Genomic DNA, 23,688 nt, shown 5'->3' on the forward strand with positions numbered 1-23,688 from the left:
AAAAAAATGAATGGACTATGATTAGTATGATTTTGTTTGACCTCAGCCTTAATAATTTGGGTAGTGCTGCTACTTCACAGTTCAGATTCCTGCCTGAATGGTTATCATGGTTGGCTTACATGTTCTATTTTTGTTCCTTTTTTTAAATTTGGCTTTATTAATTATATCCTCTATGCTAAAAATATGTTGGTTAACTGCGTAAGTGCTGGCATGTGTATGAGTAGACCTTGTGATGGACTGGCATCATTACCAAGGTTGGTTCCTGATTATATTGAAGCTGCCAGGATAGATTTCCGCCCCCACTGAGACTCTTGAATTGGCCTTAGTCAACCTACTTATTTTATAAAGTTACTTCCACTTTACTGTCAGAGAAAATAATACAATATGGCAATTAGGAGGTATCAAGTATTGGATGAATATGGAGAACGGAACCATCATAAGCAGGACACATAGGCTAATTGGAGCATAAGCAAGACACTGTAGAAATAGGTCAAATATAATGAGATTTTTAAGTAGAAATATTGTATGCATTTAGTTTTGATTTGAATGTGAAATTCAAAGGATCTTCTTGAACTAATTTGTCAGAAGAATCTGAAGATAATTCCGTAGGTGATAGTAGACAACACATTTTATTCAGTGCCACTGATGGTTAATAGTTCAAACATTAAACATCATATAAGATCATTACACAGTGCAGTCTGCCTTTAGCCATCATTACACCTTTCTATGAAGCCCTTTATTTAAATGTGCAATTTTGAAAATGAAGGCAAACTCTACTTACATCATTTTAGTAATACATACAGTAATCCATGACACTAACATTTGTATTAAATTCCAGAAGTGATTGGCGTGGCTGAACTCTGCAATAAAATCAATGGCCCGTGGTTCAACAGGTTTGATGAAGACTTGGCCACTGCATTCTCAATTTACTGTGGAATCAGCATAGCCCACGTAAGTAAATGCTATTTCTGCTTGAACCCCCTTATGAGTGTTCTGTAGACAACCACAGCAAACCATATTAACGCTAAGGTTAGTTAAAGGGATGTATTTCATTTATTGCATCCTTTGGTTTAATAAGTTAATAAATTCCTTAACAGGTATGAAAGTGTGTATTTATCACATGCAAAATCAGTTTTAGTGTCAGTTTCACGAAACTCGGCCGTATTGCTCATCACTAATTATAACTATTCAAATAGTAGACACAATATAGCATTTAAGTGCAACAATGACTTTTAACCCAAAACATCACACATGAACTCCAAAACACACACACAGGACTAAATTCCTTTGGGAATACAGTATTATGCTTATTTTACACTTGGAATTCTTACATACATTTTGTGTTTAAATAAAACCTGTCAATACTAATAGAATGTTATTTAATACTGTTGCAAGAGAAAAGTAACTTTCAACCATCAACTGTTATTTTCAGAAAATAATCAAAGTGTTTTCCTTCCTTTCAGTCCCTGCTGTATAAGAAAGTTCATGAGGCCCAGTTTAGAAGTCATTTAGCCAATGAAATGATGATGTACCATATGAAGGTAAGAGGGCACATTGTCCATTTTTAAGTTCCAAATAATGTACAGGTTTCACAGCAGTCATGCACTTAGCATTAGTTCTTTTCCTAGAAGGAGTAGATGCAAGAAATGTAAGACCTGCATGGTTACATGGGCCTCTAAGTACAGTATAGATTCTACTACTCTAAATGCATTGTATAGTTCAGTTGTCATTAATGTGCATGAAATTACTTTCTCCAGCATGGAAAATGACATGTACAGCATACATTATCTTCCTTTATTTGAAGAGTTTTTAAAATGGAGCACTCAGAGTTATACTAGCAATCTTGTGGTTTATACAGTAGCTACAAGGCCAAATTGTACTTCTTATGTTGCACATTCATTTGTGCATAAATCAATCTTTATTTGATGTATAGAAGTGATCTTTTGATCTTTATACCAGGTTTCAGATGAAGAGGTTTCCAAGCTTCTAAAATCTGGAATTGAACCAGTAGATGAAATTCATCCCAGTTTTGCATATTTTACATATACACCACGCTCTTTGCCAGATGAGAGCACTCCAATGGTAAGTTTCCAGGACAATTTTCCTTTTTGTAACCACTGTATGATAATAAATTACACTACTTCTTAGCCTAGCTTTTTATACATACTAAACTCTTTGCTAATAAGACAACAACCTTTTCTTGCCATTGCATTTGTGAAAATGTGCAGAGCTAAAGCAAATTCCTGTTTAGTTCATTAAACCATTTCACATACAGTCAGTAACTCTATGATCAGTGGCTCTTGCCAGCTGCAGACACACTGCTTCTTCTGTCCTGTTGAATTAAGGCTCTTTGCATTTTCATTATGTATCACATTATCCACATAATGTTATTATATTATCTACATTCACTAATGTAGCTGACAAGGGGATAGAAAGACCTTATTTTTTATTGGACGGTCTCACAGCACAACCTACAAACACTAATCTTTATATAGCTGCTTAACAAAACAAATCTTTCACACACATAACACTCCATAAGTGCTGTATTCACAGATCATAATAATAGTTGCCTCACATAGTCAAGTACACCATACACAAGAGGTCTTTGTCAGTCCTGCATTGCTTCTTAACTGTACTGTAATGTTCTCTCCACTACTGCATCTTCTCTGGGTTTTTAATGTTTTTGCCATCTTCAGGTTGTTTAACCCACCACATGGGACTCCGTAGAGAGCTTTATAGAAACTCTCAGGAAGCATTATCCCCCTCCTTTCTCCATTGACTTCAGTTATTTTACAAAATGCAGTATAGAAGAAATTATTATACCTGAACTACCCAACAGAGGGTCCCAACATCAGACCCACCTTTCCATGAGTTCTGCCCACTTGTCATGCAGGGAATATCTAAGCAACTTCCAGAAAACACAGAAGTCTTTAGTTCCTCTTTCTTCTTCTGACATACGGCTGTAGTCTTCAGTCCAATGAGTACTGACACGTTAATATTCTATTAGGTAAAGTTACATTAACCCTTTTGAAGTGATGTTGAAAGTATTTGTGTTGGTAAGGTCACACCGATGCAGTCAGCTTGTCAGGTAACATTTCAGGTGACACTGAAAGTCTGCAGGAGATTTAGTTAGTTTAATCCAGAAAGAGAGAAACTATAATGCATCACTTCGACTCTGGCTCAGATTATTAGTTTTGAGCACCATTGTTTAGAGTTTTCCTTCTTTAAACTGTTACCTGTGACTTGAATTTGTTTCATTCACTCCTTTTCAAAAGTCTGTATTGTATATTGCATCCTAAATTTCCCTTCGGGGACTAATAAAGTGTTACCTTATATTATCTTATTTCATAATTACATTTCTTAAATTGTGCCTTTTACCTCTTGGTTTCGCTTGTTAGATTTGTGATTTAACCGCCTACTTTGACTTTTGACTTTGTCCTCATATACCTACCTTCTCAGGTTGGCAGATACATTATTATCATGGCATGGCTCCACATTCCCCCGTTAATCCATTCTTCAACATCAAATGTGCGTTATCTGCTCTCTATATATAAAATCCTAAGCCTTAAAGTGCAATGATTTTGTTCAACAATTTTATGTGACATTTTTATGTCACGTTTTTTGTCACGCTTTAAATTGGGCTAAACCTTTAAACCGACATATGTGTGTTTGGTATCATTCTTTTCAGAGTTTATAGAACTTTAATGTGATGTTGTTAGATTTTCAGATTCGTATTCCGTTTTTAAATTATAAACTAAAAACTAACAAGAACTCATGTCCCGCGAGATAAGACTTTGTGCCAAGAGATTTAACCAAGCCCGGGGCCGCAAAAAAAAGACAAACAGTAGGATAGCTTATGTACAGGCTTTTAAATGTTCAAAGTGCCGCATGAGATGCAGATCACACGGCACGGCAGCAGCAGCAGCAAGCCAGCAGCTGATCGAGCAAAGAGGAGGTAAAAAAAAAAAACCTGGATTTGTTTCCCATTGTATCACCATTTAAGAGGGGGTTTCGAAGGAGCAACTGCATCTCCTTGGAGTGCGTTTAGCCCCCCTCTTCACAACACGAGCAGCAGAGACACGAAGTGGCTGGTACGTAGCACAGGCCGGGGGTTTGGAGAGCGAAGCGAGCAGGGGCTGAGAGCTATAGGGAAGGTGAAGAAGTGATGAACCATGAAAAAAATTACTCAGCACTACAAAATTACAAAGACAAAAGTCATGTGAATGCAAGTGTCCTAACCTGTGAGAGTAATCCCAAAAATAGTCGGGAAAGTTGCTCAGACACATGCAGGCAGTGAAACAATAGCATAACACCCATAAACACACAAAAGGGTGTCGAGAATAAGTGTGCAGGAATCACTTTAGTGTAAATTGGCAGAAAATAAGAAGTTTGGGTCAAAATTATGCTTAAAAAAAGAGTATAACATAAAATAACACTGATAAATATTATAAATTACACACCGTGAAAACAAATAAGCATGGTCTAAGTCTGCTTTTATGCACATTTTCAAATCCAACATGTGCAATATCTTGTTTTTTTAGTAATTAACTTTAATAAAATCATGGCGAGTATTCTAAACATTGTGTATCTGCTGAAAATGTGCTTATGAGATCAAAACAGCTTGTGCACTGAATTTGTGGAGTGTGAAACAAAGCCCTTCTTGTGCGTGTGTTATATATTTGTACTAAATTTTGGCTATAGGGCTGCCTTAAGGATACATGCAGTGCCAGTGATAGCTTATTTTGCGCCCTAGGCCAGCTTATTACAGTAATCCCTCGCTATATCGCGCTTCGCCTTTCGCGGCTTCACTCTATCGCGGATTTTATATGTAAGCATATTTAAATATATATCGCGGATTTTTTGCTGGTTCGCGGATTTCTGCGGACAATGGGTCTTTTAATTTCTGGTACATGCTTCCTCAGTTGGTTTGCCCAGTTGATTTCATACAAGGGACGCTATTGGCAGATGGCTGAGAAGCTACCCAACTTAATTTCTCTCTCTCTCTCTTGCGCTGACTTTTTCTGATCCTGACGTAGGGGGATTGAGCAGGGGGGCTGTTCGCACACCTAGACGATACGGACACTCGTCAAAAAATGCTGAAAGATTATCTTCACGTTGGCTGCCTTCTGTGCAGCTGCTTCGTGAAGCGACGTGCTGCACGGTGCTTCGCATACTTAAAAGCACGAAGGGCACGTATTGATTTTTTTATCTGTCTCTCTCTCTCTCTCTCTCTCTGCTCCTAATGGAGGGGGTGTGAGCTGCCGCCTTCAACAGCTTTGTGCCGCGTGCTTCGCATACTTAAAAGCAAACAGCCCTATTGATTTGTTTGCTCCTTTGAAGAGGAAGATATGTTTGCATTCTTTTAATTGTGAGACTGAACTGTCATCTCTGTCTTGTCATGGAGCACAGTTTAAACTTTTGAAAAAGAGACAACTGTTTGTTTGCAGTGTTTGAATAACGTTCCTGTCTCTCTACAACCTCCTGTGTTTCTGCGCAAATCTGTGACCCAAGCATGACAATATAAAAATAACCATATAAACATATGGTTTCTACTTCGCGGATTTTCTTATTTCGCGGGTGGCTCTGGAACGCAACCCCTGCGATGGAGGAGGGATTACTGTAGTGTGCCAACTGACTGTTCGCTAGCTAACCCGTGAGGCTGGGTTTTTCCCACCATTATGAACTATGACCTAGGCGAATGCCTAAGGCACCTTAATGGTGGCATCAGCCCTGGGTGCAGTGTTGGGTGCAAGCACCCAAGAATAGTAAATAACATCAAAGAGTAGGTCCCTCTTGGAGATTTGCGAACATTGGACCGAATGTGAAATTGAGGAGCTGCCCCTTTGGAGAATGGCTTACTAGCAACTTCATGTGAAATACATGAACGTTTCCCTTTGTAGATCGGCGCACTTGTATCTGTAGGTAAAATCGAAGAATGGTTCCCCAATGGAGATTGTCATGCATCTACATTGGAAGGGGAGGGAGCACTTTGATAGGCTACTCAACCTATGCTTAGAGCCGGCCCTGGGCACATAATATATTTTCATTTCATTCATTCATTTTGAGACATGCAATGCAGATGCTGATTCTACCCAAATAACAAGAGCTTAGATAGCCAAGCCCTTTGAGCTAAAAAGAACATGTTTAAGATGTATTTAAAACTACATGGTTGCAATGTTTATAAAGAAATATTTCTAAATAAAAATACAAAACAATAACAGTTTGATTAATCACTGATATATCTGACATATTAATAGAAAAGAAAAAGGAAAAAGAAAAAACTTTAGCATTCAGACGTCTCACATTTAGAAGAGTGGGCAATTATTATTTTAACTTTTGTAAGGAATGTTTCATATATAGATGTTAATGAAATGTTATATATTAAACATTTGAATATTACAGAAATGCACATACTGTATACACCGATTTACATGTTATAGAAATATTTTTACTTACTGTACATACTTGCATGTGTGATCCTCACTAATTCTGTTTTCATATGGTAAACTGCTATTACTGTATATTTATTTTTTATGCCACCAGTGCATTCTAAGCATGTTTGAAGATATGGGATTCATCAATACCTACAAAATTGACCTGAATACACTTGCAAGGTAAATTTTGCAATTACCCAGAATTTTGCCTCAAGAGCTTAGGGATTAAGCAATTTATTTTACCTGGCAGCATGACAGATTTTATAAGCTAAGCAAGACTAGACACATTGCTGAAAATGTTAGACTTGTATAAATTTAAGATGAAATATTAAAGTCAGCAGTCCACTGACTTTAATCGAGACTTACTTGTGCATTTGAAAGCATTTAAGTACCCTGATATCCTGGAAATAATTTGTCCATGGGCTTTCTTAGTTTTACTTTTGCTATCTCTTCTAAATGATTCATTTATTGATGAAAGCTCTTCTATTTTGTAGTGCCTCAGTATAACCAAAACCCATCATGGTTAATGCTGTCCTTATGTAGTGAATGAAAGGAGAACTCACACTCTTCTAGAAACTGATTCAATATTATTAGCAGAGCAGCATGAGGGTACAAAGGTTAGCACTGCTGCCTCATAGATTAAAGAAATACATTAGAGATACTGTGTATGTTAAGTTAACTGGAAGTTCTAAAGTGGCCCCATGTCAGGGTGTGCATGGGTGAACTCTGTTGTAATGGCTCTTCATCCATGGTTGCACCTTGAACTGAGTAGAGCAGGGTTATTGTTATCATTATTGTTATCATTTATTAGTATTTGCATTTCCATAATGCTTTCTTTTTTCTACTAGGTTCTGCCTGATGGTGAAGAAAGGGTACAGAGACCCACCCTATCATAACTGGATGCACGCATTCTCAGTGTCCCATTTCTGCTATCTTCTTAATATGAATTTGGAACTCTCTAAATACCTTGAGTACGATCACTTATTATTTTTTCTTCTTCACTGTGAGTAATAATTTGGGTGAAAGCCTATGAGCATAATAATTCTGGGTAGTTTTTGATGGTTTTGTGGGGTCATTACAGTGTAAGTACTTAGTGGAATTATACAGTAAGTACATGTACCTATTGCTTAAATACAATTCTGTGTAGCTGAACTGAATTACAACTGTAGACAGATTAATTACATTCCTCCCAAAGCTTCAGGGTAAAGATGTACAACAAAATTGTGATTAAAGATGAGAATTAATGACAAAATACACTCAGGTCCACAGCAATTTTTTCAAGGCTGATAAATAAGCAGAAATGTGTGGTTTCCGATTTCCCCTGATAGTTGCAGTTGCAAGCTATATTTGGTTAAAATGACAATGAAGCTTCAATTTAAAATAGAGATCTATTTGCTATTCCAGTGGAAAATATAAATTTCAGCTTTGCATACTTCAGTTTTTGTATATTTTAAAATGTGTCTTTTCCCCTTGTCATGTAGACAGTGACACCCTTCTGTAAAATGATTTGGGTGACAGCACATCTGTAACAGTTTCTGAAATAAATATTTTGGATTCAAACAAATAATGTCTGATCCTAACAAATAATGTCTGCAGTTTCCTAGACTTCCATGATGAATGAACATAGTCATTTATTACACACAACGTTACAATTCTAATGACCCAGGCCAATTGACCGACTTCCTCCTGCTTATGTGTCAAATTCATAAATGCTGAAATCCACAAGTATATAAACTGATCTATAATAAGAAACAGGTTGAATCATGAGCCTACCACACTTTTAGATGTCACTTTCCATGGGCTGCAGTAACTAAGCACTAAGCACCACACCAGGATGTCAAGAAAAGCAAAAAATTAGAGAAAGGTCATAATAATTATCACGCTTTTACTTTCAAGCAAACGACTAACTCATTTTGTTGCAATATGAACAGTTGATTGGCAGCTCTTATTAGAGTATGGCAGGGCTGAAGTCTGAATACTCAGCTTGTGTTTAAATGCAAAGCTCGATGGAGTATGTTAGAGGAAATTCTCTTTAAATAATAACCGAGATCACCATTCTAATGTTTCTATTAGGAATTTTGTTCATACTGTATACCTTGTCATTGCTCTTTTGTGTGTTTTAGCGCTTGAATTTGTTTTTTTCACCGAAAGCATTTGTTCCTCACCTTATGGCTTAGTTTTGTTCATTATTAATTTTTTTTTGGACCGCTTTAGCTACCTTTTTCATTATTAACTAGCAGCGTCATTTTGAGCTCTCATTGTCAGGACAGCATCCGTGTTGTTGGGTGGCATTTCCTCCAAGATTGTGAACCATCAATCATAACATATCAGGATTAAAGTTCACCTTCAGGGTTATTTCATCATGTGAGTTTGTGGATTCCAATCAAAACCTTTTCCTTTGTTAAATCCTTTTAAAAACAATTTTTGTGGTTTAGATCTTTTGCTCTAATTCTTTGATTTGGATTTTTTGTCTTGAGAGTTTGTCTTGGTTGCTGTGGTTTTTGATCTACTGGTATTCAGCTGGTTTCTGTTTTTGACCACGTCTTTTCTCATAGTTACTTTTAAAGTCCAAAATGCTCTCCTAACCAACAGAGCAAGATTATTACAACAAGCATGAGAGAGCCAAGCATACAAACAACTCAGTTATCTGTGCTAGACTAAGAAATATGCAAAAGCATTTAGTTTTTAAAGCTACAATAATTTCCATAACACAGTTAAGAAATAAATTAGTTTTCAGCAGTCAGAATTCATAATCATCAACAAACCAGAATACATACAGTAAATGGTATAATCAATAACATATCCTATATCTTCATAGATCTAAAGGTCCCACAATAGACAGATTAAACATCTTTTGCAAACATTGTATCATTTAATAGGAACTTCTTATATATAAAAATTACTCATTTCCTTTTTTTTTAATGAACACTACTTTTAGTAAATATTAATATCATATGATCTCATCATCTCCATGGTGAACATGGCACACTCACAGACACCTCAACGGGGGTCCTTAACAGCAACAGGGAGAGCGTTTCATAGTTTTAGGACCATGTAAGCTTAAAAACTCGACTTTCCACAAGCTTATCTCTACAAGGTACAGAAAATGACATGTACAGGCTACATGTATTCATTACCATTATGCTGATGGCAATTCAAGAATCAATCTATGTTTTAAAATGTTAGAAAAATTCAGTAGTTTGGACATTTAAGGCATTTTAGATACTCACAAATGAGATTGCATAAACTTTGACTTCCTTTGACCCACTGTAATAAGTGATGACTGCAGTAAAGAGCAATGCTGAGCTTCCAGAATGCAATATTCATAGTTCATTTTATCTGTTTGATGTTGGAGAGCTTACATTATGCAAATCCTTGAAAGTGAAATTCATGTTCGTTTTCTTCTCATTGGTAATGATTTCAGTGATGAGGTGAGACCAAGGTCAAAGTTAAACATTTGAGAGAAACTTAAAAGAGAAATCATTTTGATGACACAGGCAAGGTCTTTAAAAAGACAGATTGAAGGCTTGTAAAAGATGACGGACTAGCAGTGCTGTAGTTTCAATTTACCAAAAGGTGAGGAGACTTTCTTAATGTTAAACTGATGAATTTAATGCTCTCACGAGGCAAGTCGCAAACCATATCAGCTTCTGATTTCCCTAGGGATGCCCACGATGCTCAGAGGAAATGAAGGGATCTCCATTAGGAATTACAAGATTAAACTTGTTCCACTGATTTTCCTCCTGTCTTTTACTGATAATGCACTAAACGTTATGTAAGCGATAAGCTGCCTAAGCTTCGAGACCATTTTGTTCCAGGATAATCAAAAATGAGTGAGAGTTTGTTTACTATAAGCAGTCAGTAGAAGTCTTGGTTAAGGACCTCGGGCTTTGTTTTTGTGGTTATCAGCTTTCACTGTTAAGAGTTTGTCAATCAGCTTGACATCTTAAGTGAAAGAAAACTCTGAAAAAAGCTGTTTTGTTTTCCAGTACCTCTCAACATTTTCCTGGTTGCATTACAGAAGAGAATGTGTGCTGACGACAGGGAAAAAGCTTTACTTATTATTGTAGAGAGAATTTTTGTAGCGTGTGTATTCAACTTAAAATTGAAAACTTTAAATAAGCCAGCTGTCAGAGCCTCCGTTGGTATTGCATATCTGTGCACAGTGCAAGTGCTTATTGTAAGATCTTTCCAATATAATTATTTTATTATGTGAACCCTAATGTTTCATTAAATACACAGTACAGAAAATCTTACATTATTTATAGCCACAGCTGTATAATAAAGTATACAATGCTTTATTGTCCAGTATATTGAGCTAATTAAGTTGGATATTTAACGTAGGTTAAAGGGCATACTCAGTTTGCTGTATGCCAGTTGATTTGCCTTCTTTTCCTATCTATCATGCAATCAGACATTAAGTGACAGTGACATGCAGACAACTTCCAAAATAATACAGTTAGGACAGAGCACCTACAGTGCACATTTAGAATTCATAGCAAATTTTAAATATTTCATATACGTTTTGTTTATACCTCCCAGGTATAGATTATTTATTATTTTTACTTTTTTTAATTTGTTACTGAAGATGTATCAAGACTTATAATTTAAATAACATCAACAACAACAGTAATAATAATAATGCATTTTATTTATAATGCACTTTTCTTAAAACTAAGTAGTAAATGACTAACTCAAAAACAATCCAGAAAAAGAATAAAAAGTTGTGAGAGATGGCTGGCAGTTCAACCTGGCCGGGACGCCCCTAAAATGGTAGGATGGGGGAAGGCAGCTACTTGCCTCCCCCAAAACACTAGGTGGCAGCTTCCCTGGAGTGTAGTGGTGCCCCAGATTCCTGCAGGGCATCCTGGGACTTGGATTTCGGTTTCTCAGCCCTGTTGGATGCTGTGGGTGCTTCCAGGGGGAGCTGTTGAAGGACCTGGGGACTCATGCTTTCCCAAAGTACTAGGTACGGATGGAAGCCCCAAAAGAATTCCAGGCTGATTAAAGAATTTGAATATTCCATCTGAACTGGAATTGCTGGCAAGTCACGTGGGAGGAAGAACAGAAGCAATTCCAGGTCAAGGACTATTTTAAGGATTGCTGGGAACCCAGCAAATGAGCCAGAGTCAGGAAGTGGTAGCCAGAGCTTTCTGGGAGGAAAGGAGGAAAGAATTGAGAGTATTGTGGTGACTAGTGAATTACTTGCCTGTGTTATTGTGGATGTGGTGCTTTGAGGGCACTATTATTAAGAAGAAAATAAATAAATATCTTCTTGGTGCTTTAACCCTGTGTCCGAAGCATCTGTCAGTTGGGGTTAAAGGGGCGACAGCGACCCCTAGCGTCCACACATTTACACTGGCGTAGTTGGCAAGATTTCTGGCTATCAGTTGGGTCAGAAACGTACAACATAAGATGATTCTAATAACATCCAAGTAAAAGAAAAGCAAACCTAAGTCTCTTAAAGCAGTCAAGAGTCGGGGACTTCCTTGTGCCTACTAGCACGGTACTTGTTGAGGGGGTAGCACAGCAAGAAAAGCTCTCTCCCCTATGGGTCTTAAGTTTTCAACATGGCTGCTGCAGAGTGAAAGAGCACAATAGAATGTAAGGATTTGACAAAGTCAGAGATATAATGAGGGGCTGTGCCATGGACTGCTTTGTATGTAAGAATATGAGTTTTAAATGTAATGTGTTCATGAGCAGGGGACCAGTGTCAATGTGAAAGTACAGGGGTGATATGATGGTTCAGTGATACAGTACATGAATCAGACTCGGAGCCGCACAGTTTTGTACAGTTTACTGGAGCTTCTTAAGGGGATTTTCCAGTAGAATAATCTAAATGAGAGGTAATAAAGGTAAGAATAAACCTTTCATGAGCAGTTTATGACATTTATGGTTGGAGTCTTGTAATATTACAAAGATGAAAGAAGAAAATATTGGTAACATTTTTAATCTGTGCTTCAAATGTGAGCTGACTGTCAAAAATACCTCCAAAGTTACGAGCATTAGTGGTAGGTAATACCTGAATAATACTATCAACATAATTAATTTTTTGACTTTCTATCACTTCCAGGTCAGGTAAAAAGTTCTTTTCTTCATCAGCCCGGAAGCACTTTATTTCTTTCAACCATGTGACTAGGATTTACTTCCGGGCTGTATGGAAAATAAACTTGTCTGTGTCTCCCTGCAGCGTCCCCTGGCGGCCCCGACATTATCCAGCAGGGCTGTGTATTAAAACTCCATAGTCCATGATGCCCTGCTGGAATTCGGGGCATCTCCACGTTGCAAGCAGGGCTCCATCTAGCGGCCTGGGGGTATTGGCCGGGATGAATGGCCGGCCATATCCCACACCAGTTATTAATGATAATTTCTCTTGTGAAGCAAAACTGATTTTGGCAGAAACAAAATCTTTAGGTTATGTGCTATAAGACTCTTGGACTGGTATTAGTTATTCTAAAGTTTTTCTTGTTTCTGCCAGTCATGAGGATCTATTGGCTATTGTCACAACTCTTGTGTCTCAATTCTGAATAAATTATGTGAGAACTTGGTGTCTGCATTGTCTTCCTCCTACTCCTCTAAGAGAGATTGTTAGGACTTCACTCAGTTATACCTCTCTGCCTGGCATGTGGGGTACTCTGTGTCAGACTGGCATCTATTTCAGGGTATTGTCTTAGAGTTTATCATTTATTGCTAAACCACATAAAAAGCTCTTACAAGTCAGAAATGCATGAAAATATTTAAATCACCCATTTCATAATATAAGATTCTATTCCAGACACTTGCAGACCAAAGTAAAAGTCAAGTGTATTCAGATTAAAGTGTACTGTTCCAGCATTAAATGACGTACTAATTTACTACAGTATAAACTAACAGTAAGGTTGCAGAACTCTAGGGTATGTGGAAGGCAGAGTGTGACCAGTTGGCCTAACTTAGCCAGCAGACACGTCGCTTTGCTTGCCACAGAAGATCATGAACTCCACAGTGGTGCATTTCTTCTAGGAGTGCTGTTAACTTGATTTTTTTTCCCTCTTTTTTGCTGTCATTATTCTATATCTTTTGTTGTCTGGAGATTATGCTACCTTGTCATTACCTACGTATTAACCAACATTGTTGAATTCTCTGTTATCGTTTTACACGTTTTGATTTTTGAGAATTTTGTATGGTCTCGTATTTTACTGTAACTGTATTATAGCTATAAATCACTGAGTTTGTACTTGCTGACAAGTGGTATATGATATGATTATTGTGGTGTGCTGAATTAGCAGCAACTCAAGCTTCAGATGCTCCATAAAATAAAAAAGGGTTTATTAACAATTTTAAATATTATAAGACATATGAGCAAATTCAGATTTCTCAGTTTCTTAATAATAGATAGATAGATAGATAGATAGATAGATAGATAGATAGATAGATAGATAGATAGATAGATAGATAGATAGATAGATACTTTATTAATCCCAATATCATCCCTTCTGTCCATCATTGCCTCCAATAAACCTCCAGGTGCCTTTAAAACCATTGCATATTATACACCTGTAACAAGGTGGAGTTTCTTTCCTCTCTATGGCTGCCCTCCCTTTTATCTTCTGGCTTAGGGTCCAGTGACCATAAGAGGCTGGACTGTTCACCTTTTGTTATTTTTTTACTGGGTAGCCCTTGAGACATTAGCTTTTGGTGTACCTCCTAGGTATAGCATACCATGGAGAAAGAGCAGAACATGTGCTGAGGCATCAGGAGTTCATTGTCCAGTTCCCTAAGGATCCCCTGATGCGAAGGAGGATAAAACTGACTTCAAAAATTAGCATTGAGAAAGTAATGCATGCAGCTAATGTGTTTTTCATTCATGTAGTAATTAATACTTTTTCAATTTTTATCTTTCTAGGGATATAGAGATCCTTGCTCTTTTCGTGTCATGCATGTGTCATGACTTGGATCACAGGGGGACTAACAATTCATTCCAAGTGGCATCAGTAAGTAAATTGAGTGTCCTTCTATGCAAGTCGCAGCAGGCATCTATTGAGGTCTCCATAAATCTCTGATTGTTCATTTATTTTGTCAGTAATGTTTAATTGGAGGCCTGGTTGAAGACACTTTATTTACTGTATTTTGTTTCTAAATAGCTGCAGCCACAGTGTTCATTTAGAAACCTCTCATAATAATTAATAATTGCTGTGAATATAAGAGTAAAGGCTATTATATACACTGGTTAACAAAAACAACAAAAAAAATTATGAACTTTTAACACCACAATCTTTTAAAAGTTTCAGAATATGCCAGTGTTTTTCTTCTATAGTCTTCTGAAATAGGCTAAAAAAATGTTTCCGTGAAGTAAGCACTGTGCATGGCCAATGAGCCTCAATACTGCAGGGCATAAACATCCAGAAAGCTACAGGCTGTTTACTGTACTGTACTTTTCCTTAGATTTACTTTTCTTTGAATAAATATGTTCTCCTCTCTCAATCAATCAAAACAGATTTTTATCTTCTTTATCTGTTTATTCTTTATTTAGCAGGTGCCTTTACCCAAGGCAACGAAGAAAATCAATATATTTCAGTGCTTAAAAAGAATGTACAAAGTTAACAAGTAGCAGAGAAGGAAACTTTAATGTAGAACACATGGAGATTAGTACTACAGTTCATTTCAAGGCTGGATGTAAACTGTCTGTACAATAAAGTTAGTCCTTGGCTGGTAGGGTCAAAACAGTTGGACAACGGGAGGCAGGAAAACCTTAACAGACATTTTGATAATAGGTCTGCCTTCAGCAGCACAAAAATATGGAACATCATGAAAAAGCCTGATCACAAGAAATGAGGAATCATGCTCATTTTCAGCACACCTACTGCAGGAAAGGCAGAGAACAGGTAGATCAACAAAAGACTGTTAGAGGGACATATGAGGGGACAAGACAATGGAGGGCTGGACCGCGACTTGATCATGATCTCAGCAGCAATTGCAACTGAATGGAGAGAACATGGCAGAGGAGACTTGTGAGTGAAGTATATGTGTAGTGTGTACATTCAGTATGTAGTGTGCCTAGAAAACTAGGATCGACAGCTAGGCAGAATGATGAAAATGAGCAAGTGAGATGCAAATCAATCCAATATACAATATATAATTTATAAAATAGAGTGCCTGAAAAAAGAAGTCAGCCCTTGGAAGTTTTCAAATTGTGATACAACACTCAATCATAGTAAATTTCATTTGCTCTTTTGACACTGATCAAGAGAAACAGACTCTTGAATGCCCAAAGTGAAAACAGATCTCTTCAAAGTGTTCAAATACAAATGCAAATAAAACCACAATTGCTCGATTACACCCCCTTTCATGTGACACACCTAAATCATCACTGGTGCAGCCAGTTGGTTTTTAAAGTCACGCAGTTAAGTCAGTGAAGATCACCTGTCTATAGTCAAAGGGTTTCCATTAATTTCAGTGTGAAAGGTCCGAGTTGAGGCGAGTCAGTACGGTAGCCTAACCTACACAATCAAGACATTCCAGGCAACAGCATGAAAAACTGATTGAAAACCACAATTAGAGGATGGAGACAAGAAAATAGCCAAGTCACTGACTATCCCTTGGAGTCCAGTTAAAGCAGACATTAAGAAATGGAAAGAGAACATGCTGTAAATCTGAACAGAGCAAACTGAGTGATTATGTAAGAAGAAGACTAGTGAGAGAGGCCCACAGTAGGCCGATGAGGTCTCTGATTGGACTTACAAATTGCAGTAGCGGAGACTGGAAAGACTGTGCATACCACACCTGTTACCCAGGGGCTTCACCAGTTGCAGCTTTTTAGGAGAGTGGCCAAGAGAAAGCCACTGTTACAAAATGCACAGGACATCTCAGCTAGGGTTTGCAAGAAGGCACATGGGAAACTCTGAGGTCAGCTCGAAGAAGATTCCATGGTCTGATTAGGCCAAAATTGAGCTTTTTTTGCCATTGAACTAAACAGCATGTTTTGCGTAAGCTAAACACTGCACATTATCAAAAACGCAACATGCTCATGGTCAAGCATGATGGTGGTCACATCATGCTGTGCAGTTCTACCTTGCAGCAGGAACTAGAAGGCTTGTGAGGACAGGGGGTAAAATGAATGCAGCAAAATATGAGGAAATCCTACCTAGATGAAAAACAGATGCGGTCTGCAAGAAACCTACACCTTGGGAGAAGATTTGTTTTTCAAGAAGACAATGACACCCAAGTATAAAGAATGAATGGCTTATAAACAACAATGATAATGTCCTGGAGTGGCTGAGTAAGACTCCAGATCTCAATGGAATTGGAGAGTTTGTGGCAGGACTTAAAAATGGCTGTTCACTCACAATCCCCATTCAACCTGAATGAAGGGGTGGCATTTTTACGGGGGGGGTGATAGTGTAGTGCCCTGATGTGCAAAGCTGGAAAAGACCTGTGCATGTAGTCTTAAGGCTGTTTGGGGGTGAATACTGATATTAATTATATTCTGTTTTATATTTATAATGAATTTAGACCACTTTGTGGAGACCTGTTTTCACGTTAACATTAATGAGTCTTTTATTGTTGATCAGTGTCAAAAAAGCTCATTTAAATCCACTGGGATTCAATGTTGTATAAAAATAAAATGTAAAATCTCCAAAGGGTGTGAATCATTTTTATAGACTCTATAATCATCAATCGGATTATAATAACCACTGTAAGAAGATGACATTATTCAGGGCAATTAGCTGTGAAAGTAATAAAATGATATAAGCAACAACGAAAAGTAAAACTATAATGTCGACACAGCTTGGTTTTATTGTAGCTTCACAGTCATTGAGACACAGTTGGTTCAACATTGTCATCTTTTGGGCTTTTTCTCCTTGAGCTGACATGTTTTCTCCATTCCTTCTGCAAGTAATAAACAAATCCAATGCAGAAAGAAGTGAGCATTCGAATCGAATTTATTCAGTCATTTTATAACATATTATGCAAAAAACAATTACCTAAATATGTTAAGATACATTTTCAGTTTAGTTCTGTTAAAGATAAAAAGAAGGAATACCTCAAAAGAAAATGAACAAAAAGAAATCTTATGTCTATTGTGAGTTTTACTACTTACTACCATTTCTATCCCAGCCTGAGTCTTGTGGATCACAATGCCCTCTGGGGAACGGGGCTGCTGCCTTAAACAGGCAAGTCAGTTAGATCAGTGGTGCTCAGTGCCCTCAGGCATCATCAGTTACATCTGTAAGAAAACGCCTAAGCTATGTTTGCCGCAGCCCCTACACACTTTTTAAAACCAGCTGAACATACTGTAAATGTGTGCTTAACATATCCAGTGAGTAATTAAATAACCGCATATGTGAGGGTGCCTTCTGGGTTTAAGATTAGTGGTTTTCTTAGCGCTTTTGTAATAAATATGGGATACAATATATCCATGTCACACTGGGCTGTATTCTTCTACCTGTGATGTTACAGGAAACTGTTACATGAAAAGCAGTCTAGGCATTATATTAAATATACATATATATATTTTACAGGCATCACATTCATTACATTCTTCTGTGCAGTGTTTATCCTCCAAACTGTTTGATCAGATGATTATTTTTGCATCATTAGAATCTTATTCTTTATTTCACTTTGTTTTTACCACCAGAAATCTGTACTGGCTGCTTTGTACAGTTCAGAGGGATCGGTGATGGAGGTAAGGCTTGAAGGTCTTTTATTACAATCATCATGTGTACAGCTTTTGTCTCATCTGAGGGATATAATACATGATGAGTTCAGCTCTAAAGTACAGACTGTGGAAGATAGGAAGCACTCTTGAGATTTCACCAAACCCAGAATGAATATCAAGAATGCCAAAGATATGCAAAATGGGATCATAATTATAAGTAAAGCACACCAGGGAAGGAGCAATAAAAGTACAAAAATAAACAAAAGGATTATGAATCTGGCTGTTTTAAAATTTACTGGCCACTTGTTTCAGCTTCGTTTTTGTCCATGGCTGTTCCCATTTTGGGTTCTTTGAGACGGTGCATCATATTTTGAAGTTGTTTTTTTATTATTAATATTGTTTTAAATGATTAATAAATTAAATTGTGCTGTTGCTGTCACCATTTTCTTTTAATGGGGTACCATAAATGAGAAAGTGATGCAAGTAATATTTATAGATATCCTTAAAAAGAGTATTTTTTGTATGTGTGTACTTTAAGAGCTTTAGTGTTCCTAGTTCCTGATTATTTGCTTCTGTTCTCATTACTACAATTTTTTGATTAGTGTTTTAGCTATGAGATATTATGGGAGAGATCTCTGGTTTTGATAAGTATCATGTTTATTGTCATGTACAGGTAACAATGGAACATCATTACTAGTAATGAAATTCTTGGACTCAGAGCCACCTCAAATTACACAGTAAAAACACTTAACATTAATAAAAAACTAAAAATAGTAAAAGTAAGAATGAAATGGCAAGGTGCATAATAAAATTTTAAATGTCTGTATTCCAAGGGAATATAGTGCATCTATATGTATGTTCCAGCCTATATACAGAAGGCAAGTCTAAAAATGATTAGTATTTAAAATAACTGTTACTGTTAAGTGGTAAGGAATCAGCACATCAGTAGCCTGATAGCTTGTGGGTAGAAACTGTCCCTGAACCTGCTGGTGCGGGTCTGGATGCACCTGTACCACCTAGGAGACGTCAGGAGCGTGAAGGATCTGTGGCTGGGATCAGAGAGGATCCGCTGTGTCTTCATCTTGCAGTGCGGTCTGTAGAGGTCATGGATGGCTGGCAGCTCAGTCATAGTGATGTATTGCGCTGATCTGACCATCCTCTGTAGAGTTTTGCAGTCCAAAGCATTACAGCTGCCATACCAGGTCATGATGCAACCACACAGAATACTCTCGACAGTACATCAGTAAAAATTGGTGGAGTCCATGCTAAATCTCCATAGCTGCTGCAGAAAGAAGAGCTGCTGTATTGCTGCTTTCGTGATCACACCTATATGGTGTGACCAGCTTAGATCCTTACTGATATTGATATCTCCAAGAATCTGAAACAACTGATTCTCTCCACTACTGTTCCCTCAATGTGTATTGGGGTGGGGTAGTAATACAGCATGTTGCTCTAAAGAGTCCTCTCAAAGGCACAATCATTACAATTGGCTTATTTCATTTTGTAGCGCCAGGTTGTTGTGCTGCTCCCTGACCCCTAGTGCCAATGGATTACTTTACATCACTCTAGGGTGCTTACTCGCCTTTGCTGTGCTAGCTTATGCGACTTTGACAGGCCTGCTGTTTGTATCCACTACTTCTACTGTACAGCTGGCACTGAAGCTGATTATTTGCCTGATGGAATGCCAGCTCATACTATGGACAACTAATCCCACGGCAGTGTAAAAAAATTAACTATTTTTCCTTCTTTCAGCATATGAACGCACACTTTTTTTTTTACTTAAGCACAACAAAATATTAGCATAAGCCAGCTCTGGGCTTCAGATTTAATAATAAGAACAAATGCTGGCCAGTGAAATGTGCAGTTTTTCATACAAAAGGAGAAAACTTGTTGGTAATACATTACATTTTATTATAAGAAACTATATAACATATTTAGCTATTTTTTTGTGAGTAATTTTTTTTATCTTTTAAACAACATTCCCCAACACTGGTTTTACATATGTGCTATTTTTGTTTTAACTGAAGTGAATTATTCACTGATTTTGTAATTACAGTGCAGTAAACAGAATATTGTGAAAAGAACATCCTCGACACACACAAAAAGGTTTGGGGCAGCCACCCATATATTATCCCTGGCTGCAAATGGGTTTTGACAGCACACTCCTGTGCATTGGTTTGAGTACTGAATTGAACTGATGTGATGATGAAATGATCACAGCTTTAAAGGCCAAAACTGGAAGTGACATCATCTGTGGTGTGGTTGGTGGTGCATCTTGTAGGATTTTCCTGTATCTGGCTTGCAGAGATATCAGAAGTGGGATTAGTGCAACCTGTCACCCCTGGGCCTGGCGGGTAATTACCTTGACTTGGTCCACTCAGCTTCCTCCTACTCGCACATGTGTAACAATATATACAATACATACAGTACATAATACATATATTGTATATAATACAAAGTAGGATCAGCTTGTCGAGACAGTCACTGCTCAACATGTGAATATGATTAACAAGGATTTTCTAGATCATTTGTGTGATATTACAGTAACATTTGTGAATCACATGTTGTGAAACATAAAAAATAATAAATTGACCTGATAATATAATTAAATTTATACATTCTGTAATTAATTTTACCACAGACATTAATGAAAACAGCCTATAAAACAATAAAGTTTTCACTTCTCCTGAGGCGTTCTCCCCATGTCTGCCAGGGTTTCCTCCAGGTGCTCCCAGTTAGGTTAGGTGCATTGGCAATCCTAAATTGTCCCTAGTGTGTGCTTGGTGTGTGGGTGTGTGCCTTACGGTGGGCTGGCGCCCTGCCCGGGGATTTCTTCCTGCCTTGTGCCCTGTGCTGGCTCGGATTGGCTCCAGCAGACCCCCTGACCCTGTGTTAGGATATAGTGGGTTGGACACTGACTGACTGACTGACGTCTCCTGAGGTGTCCACTCAATAAAAAAATCCATGCAGCAGCAATTTTAAAGTACTTTGCATTAAATGTCCATTCAATTAAATAAATAAATTGACAACAAATATTTACCCAGTATTTAATTTTAAGCAGCCAATTCATGTTGCTGAAATAATGTGTTACCAATGTCATCCTCATACACAAAAATTAAATATTTGACATACAAAAAACTTATTTCAAAGAAACTCTCTATGTAAATACATACATTTTATTATGCACAGTTGAATTAAAAAGAGAGGACTTACAGACATATAAGAACTGGAAAAGGATTTACTTTTATAATGGAAGAAATTGAAAGGACAGTTAAGGAGAAAGAAAGAAAGAAAGAAAGAAAGAAAGAAAGAAAGAAAGAAAGAAAGAAAGAAAGAAAGAAAGAAAGAAAGAAAGAAAGAAAGAAAGAAAGAAAGAAAGAAAGAAAGAAAGTGATATGACACATAGTTTATTTTGGAATTAATACACTGAACTGTCTGCCACGTATCTATTAACATTTTAATTATGTTTTCTTTCCAGAGACACCATTTTGCACAGGCTATAGCAATTCTAAACACTCATGGTTGCAATATCTTTGAGCAGTTCTCCAGGAAGGTTAGTATAAAGAAAAGTAATACGAATAAATTTTAAATGATTTAATAGAAACAAAATCTGTATCAGGTTAACAAATAAAAATAAACATTGTGTGTATGCATTACATTGTATAGGATTACCAAAGAATGCTGGATCTCATGAGAGATATCATTCTAGCAACAGACTTGGCCCACCATCTTCGCATATTTAAAGACTTGCAGAAAATGGCTGATGGTAAGTGTTATTTTGCTTTTATAGCTTACAATGAACAATTAAATTAATGAAAATGGAATTTCTTTCTCTTTGAAAACATTTATGAGGGTCAGTCGAGAATTATCCAGGAGTCACAAGTCTGTTTGCTAGAACCATGTCACGGGCAGACTACTTTCACCAGTCCTCATAGTTCTTCATCTGTGACTGTCATGCAGTTATTATTGAACTTGAACTCCATTTGTATACACTCCTTTGTTGTTTTCATACTATGCTAGAAGTCTACTAATGATCTGTATACCTTCTGCACATTAAAAATCGATAACAGCATATTGCTGTTCTTTTGGTCCGTAGAAAGGGGAGCAACCATGCTAACAATGTTTGGACCTTTGTGACAGCAGCTTAGACAAACAAACCTCACACATACACACTTGCAACTACCACTGCAGCTAATCTTATTAAAAAATCGAAACATTATTGCAAATACTTTTTGACTTGTATTATTCATCAAATATGTTTAAAAAACAAGCTTTGAAAAAGACAAAATTTTAGCTTTTGCTGTTGGCAGTAATAATTTAAAACAATTAAGTTATGTTTTGTTTATTAATCAATAAGTAAGCTATATTCCTGCCTCTGGTAGGATTTAAAAGTTGTGCTGTGACTCTGAGAAAGGAAAAAGCTGGTAGTGCTCTACAAGAACATTAAGTTTGTTCATTTTTGTTATACTTTTGTGTCACAGGACTAAGCACAACAGCAATAGCATTTCTTTCTATAGCACATTTCCATACCAGGGAGTAGTTCAAGGTGCTTTACAAGGTGTCAAATAAATGGATGCAAGAAAAGAAAAACAATTTACCTTTGGTAAGAATAATAATGAATAAATAACAAACAATAAATCAATACTGGCTTCCATGAAAGAAATATATAATTACTTTAAAGGTGAAGTTCTCATATATAGTATCGTATTCAAAGTCTCTAAAGATGACTTTAGATGGACAGGAGGACAGAAAAAATTAAAAGAAATTCAAGATATGCTGGAGAAAAAACAAAATCTGCAGGGGATCCAAAGCCAAAAAACCAGGAAGTTATTCTTTCAGGCTTCTTCCTAAAGGATTCGACGTAATGGGTCTCTATCAGGTAGTGGTGGCACCAAATGCCACCGCAGAAAAAGTGCAAAAGAAAGCAAAGCAGAGATTAGAAATTATTGCAAATACATGAAGAATATGATAATTCCTAGCATGTACAGTATATTCTTTTAGGAGTACAACTAAAATGTAACTATGATAATGCCAAATTAAAAAGTGGGCTTTTTGGAGTTTTTTTTTTAAATGATCCTTCGTGTTAGCCTGGCATATCTCTATCAGTTAAGTATTCCTGTTTTTAGTTGCATAACTGCAAAAGGCCGCCTCGCCACTTCATGATATTTGGAGTATCGTATAAAGTGGAACTTGTATTGACACTTTTTTTTTTTAATTCTCAAACCACACTTTAAAGTGTTATGCTGTAATATGAAAACTAGATGATAATGTAAGTGCCCTTACATTAAAGGAGATCATACACATTCAGGGAAATAGAGTGTTACTATTTCTAGGGTGAGATACTTGTAAAATAATAAAAGCAGTTAGGAAATGTAAAGCATTCGAGCAGTTTCTTTGTAGCCATTTCTATGCACAAACTCCTTTTACCACCTATGTCCTAAAGTACATTTTTTCTTGAAATAAACCCCCGCTCGCTTCTGCCGCCCACCATCTCACAGCTGATCTGCTCGAAGGGCATTGGCGCACTTGTCAGTTAGAGAAAGTGATTGTATTTAAAGAGATGGTATATAGAAGAGTATGCTGGGCACAGTTTGATCTTTACTTATTATAGATAGAAAA

General features: G+C 37.0%; 1 protein-coding gene across 2 annotated transcripts in view; it reads left to right on the plus strand.

Moving 5' to 3' along the window:
- Window positions 1-23,688, plus strand: part of LOC114649974 (cGMP-dependent 3',5'-cyclic phosphodiesterase) — a 736,214-nt gene that overhangs the window by 687,481 nt on the left and 25,045 nt on the right. For both annotated transcript variants that reach the window (XM_051926538.1, XM_051926540.1), the window contains exons 19-27: window positions 839-951; window positions 1,464-1,541; window positions 1,960-2,082; window positions 6,544-6,614; window positions 7,283-7,405; window positions 14,317-14,404; window positions 18,049-18,096; window positions 21,548-21,622; window positions 21,736-21,835. In XM_051926538.1, coding sequence (XP_051782498.1) covers window positions 839-951; window positions 1,464-1,541; window positions 1,960-2,082; window positions 6,544-6,614; window positions 7,283-7,405; window positions 14,317-14,404; window positions 18,049-18,096; window positions 21,548-21,622; window positions 21,736-21,835 — 819 coding nt within the window. The remainder of the gene's footprint in view (window positions 1-838; window positions 952-1,463; window positions 1,542-1,959; window positions 2,083-6,543; window positions 6,615-7,282; window positions 7,406-14,316; window positions 14,405-18,048; window positions 18,097-21,547; window positions 21,623-21,735; window positions 21,836-23,688) is intronic.

Source organism: Erpetoichthys calabaricus, chromosome 4 (genome assembly GCF_900747795.2).
Source record: "Erpetoichthys calabaricus chromosome 4, fErpCal1.3, whole genome shotgun sequence".
Taxonomy (NCBI): Eukaryota; Metazoa; Chordata; class Cladistia; order Polypteriformes; family Polypteridae; genus Erpetoichthys; species Erpetoichthys calabaricus.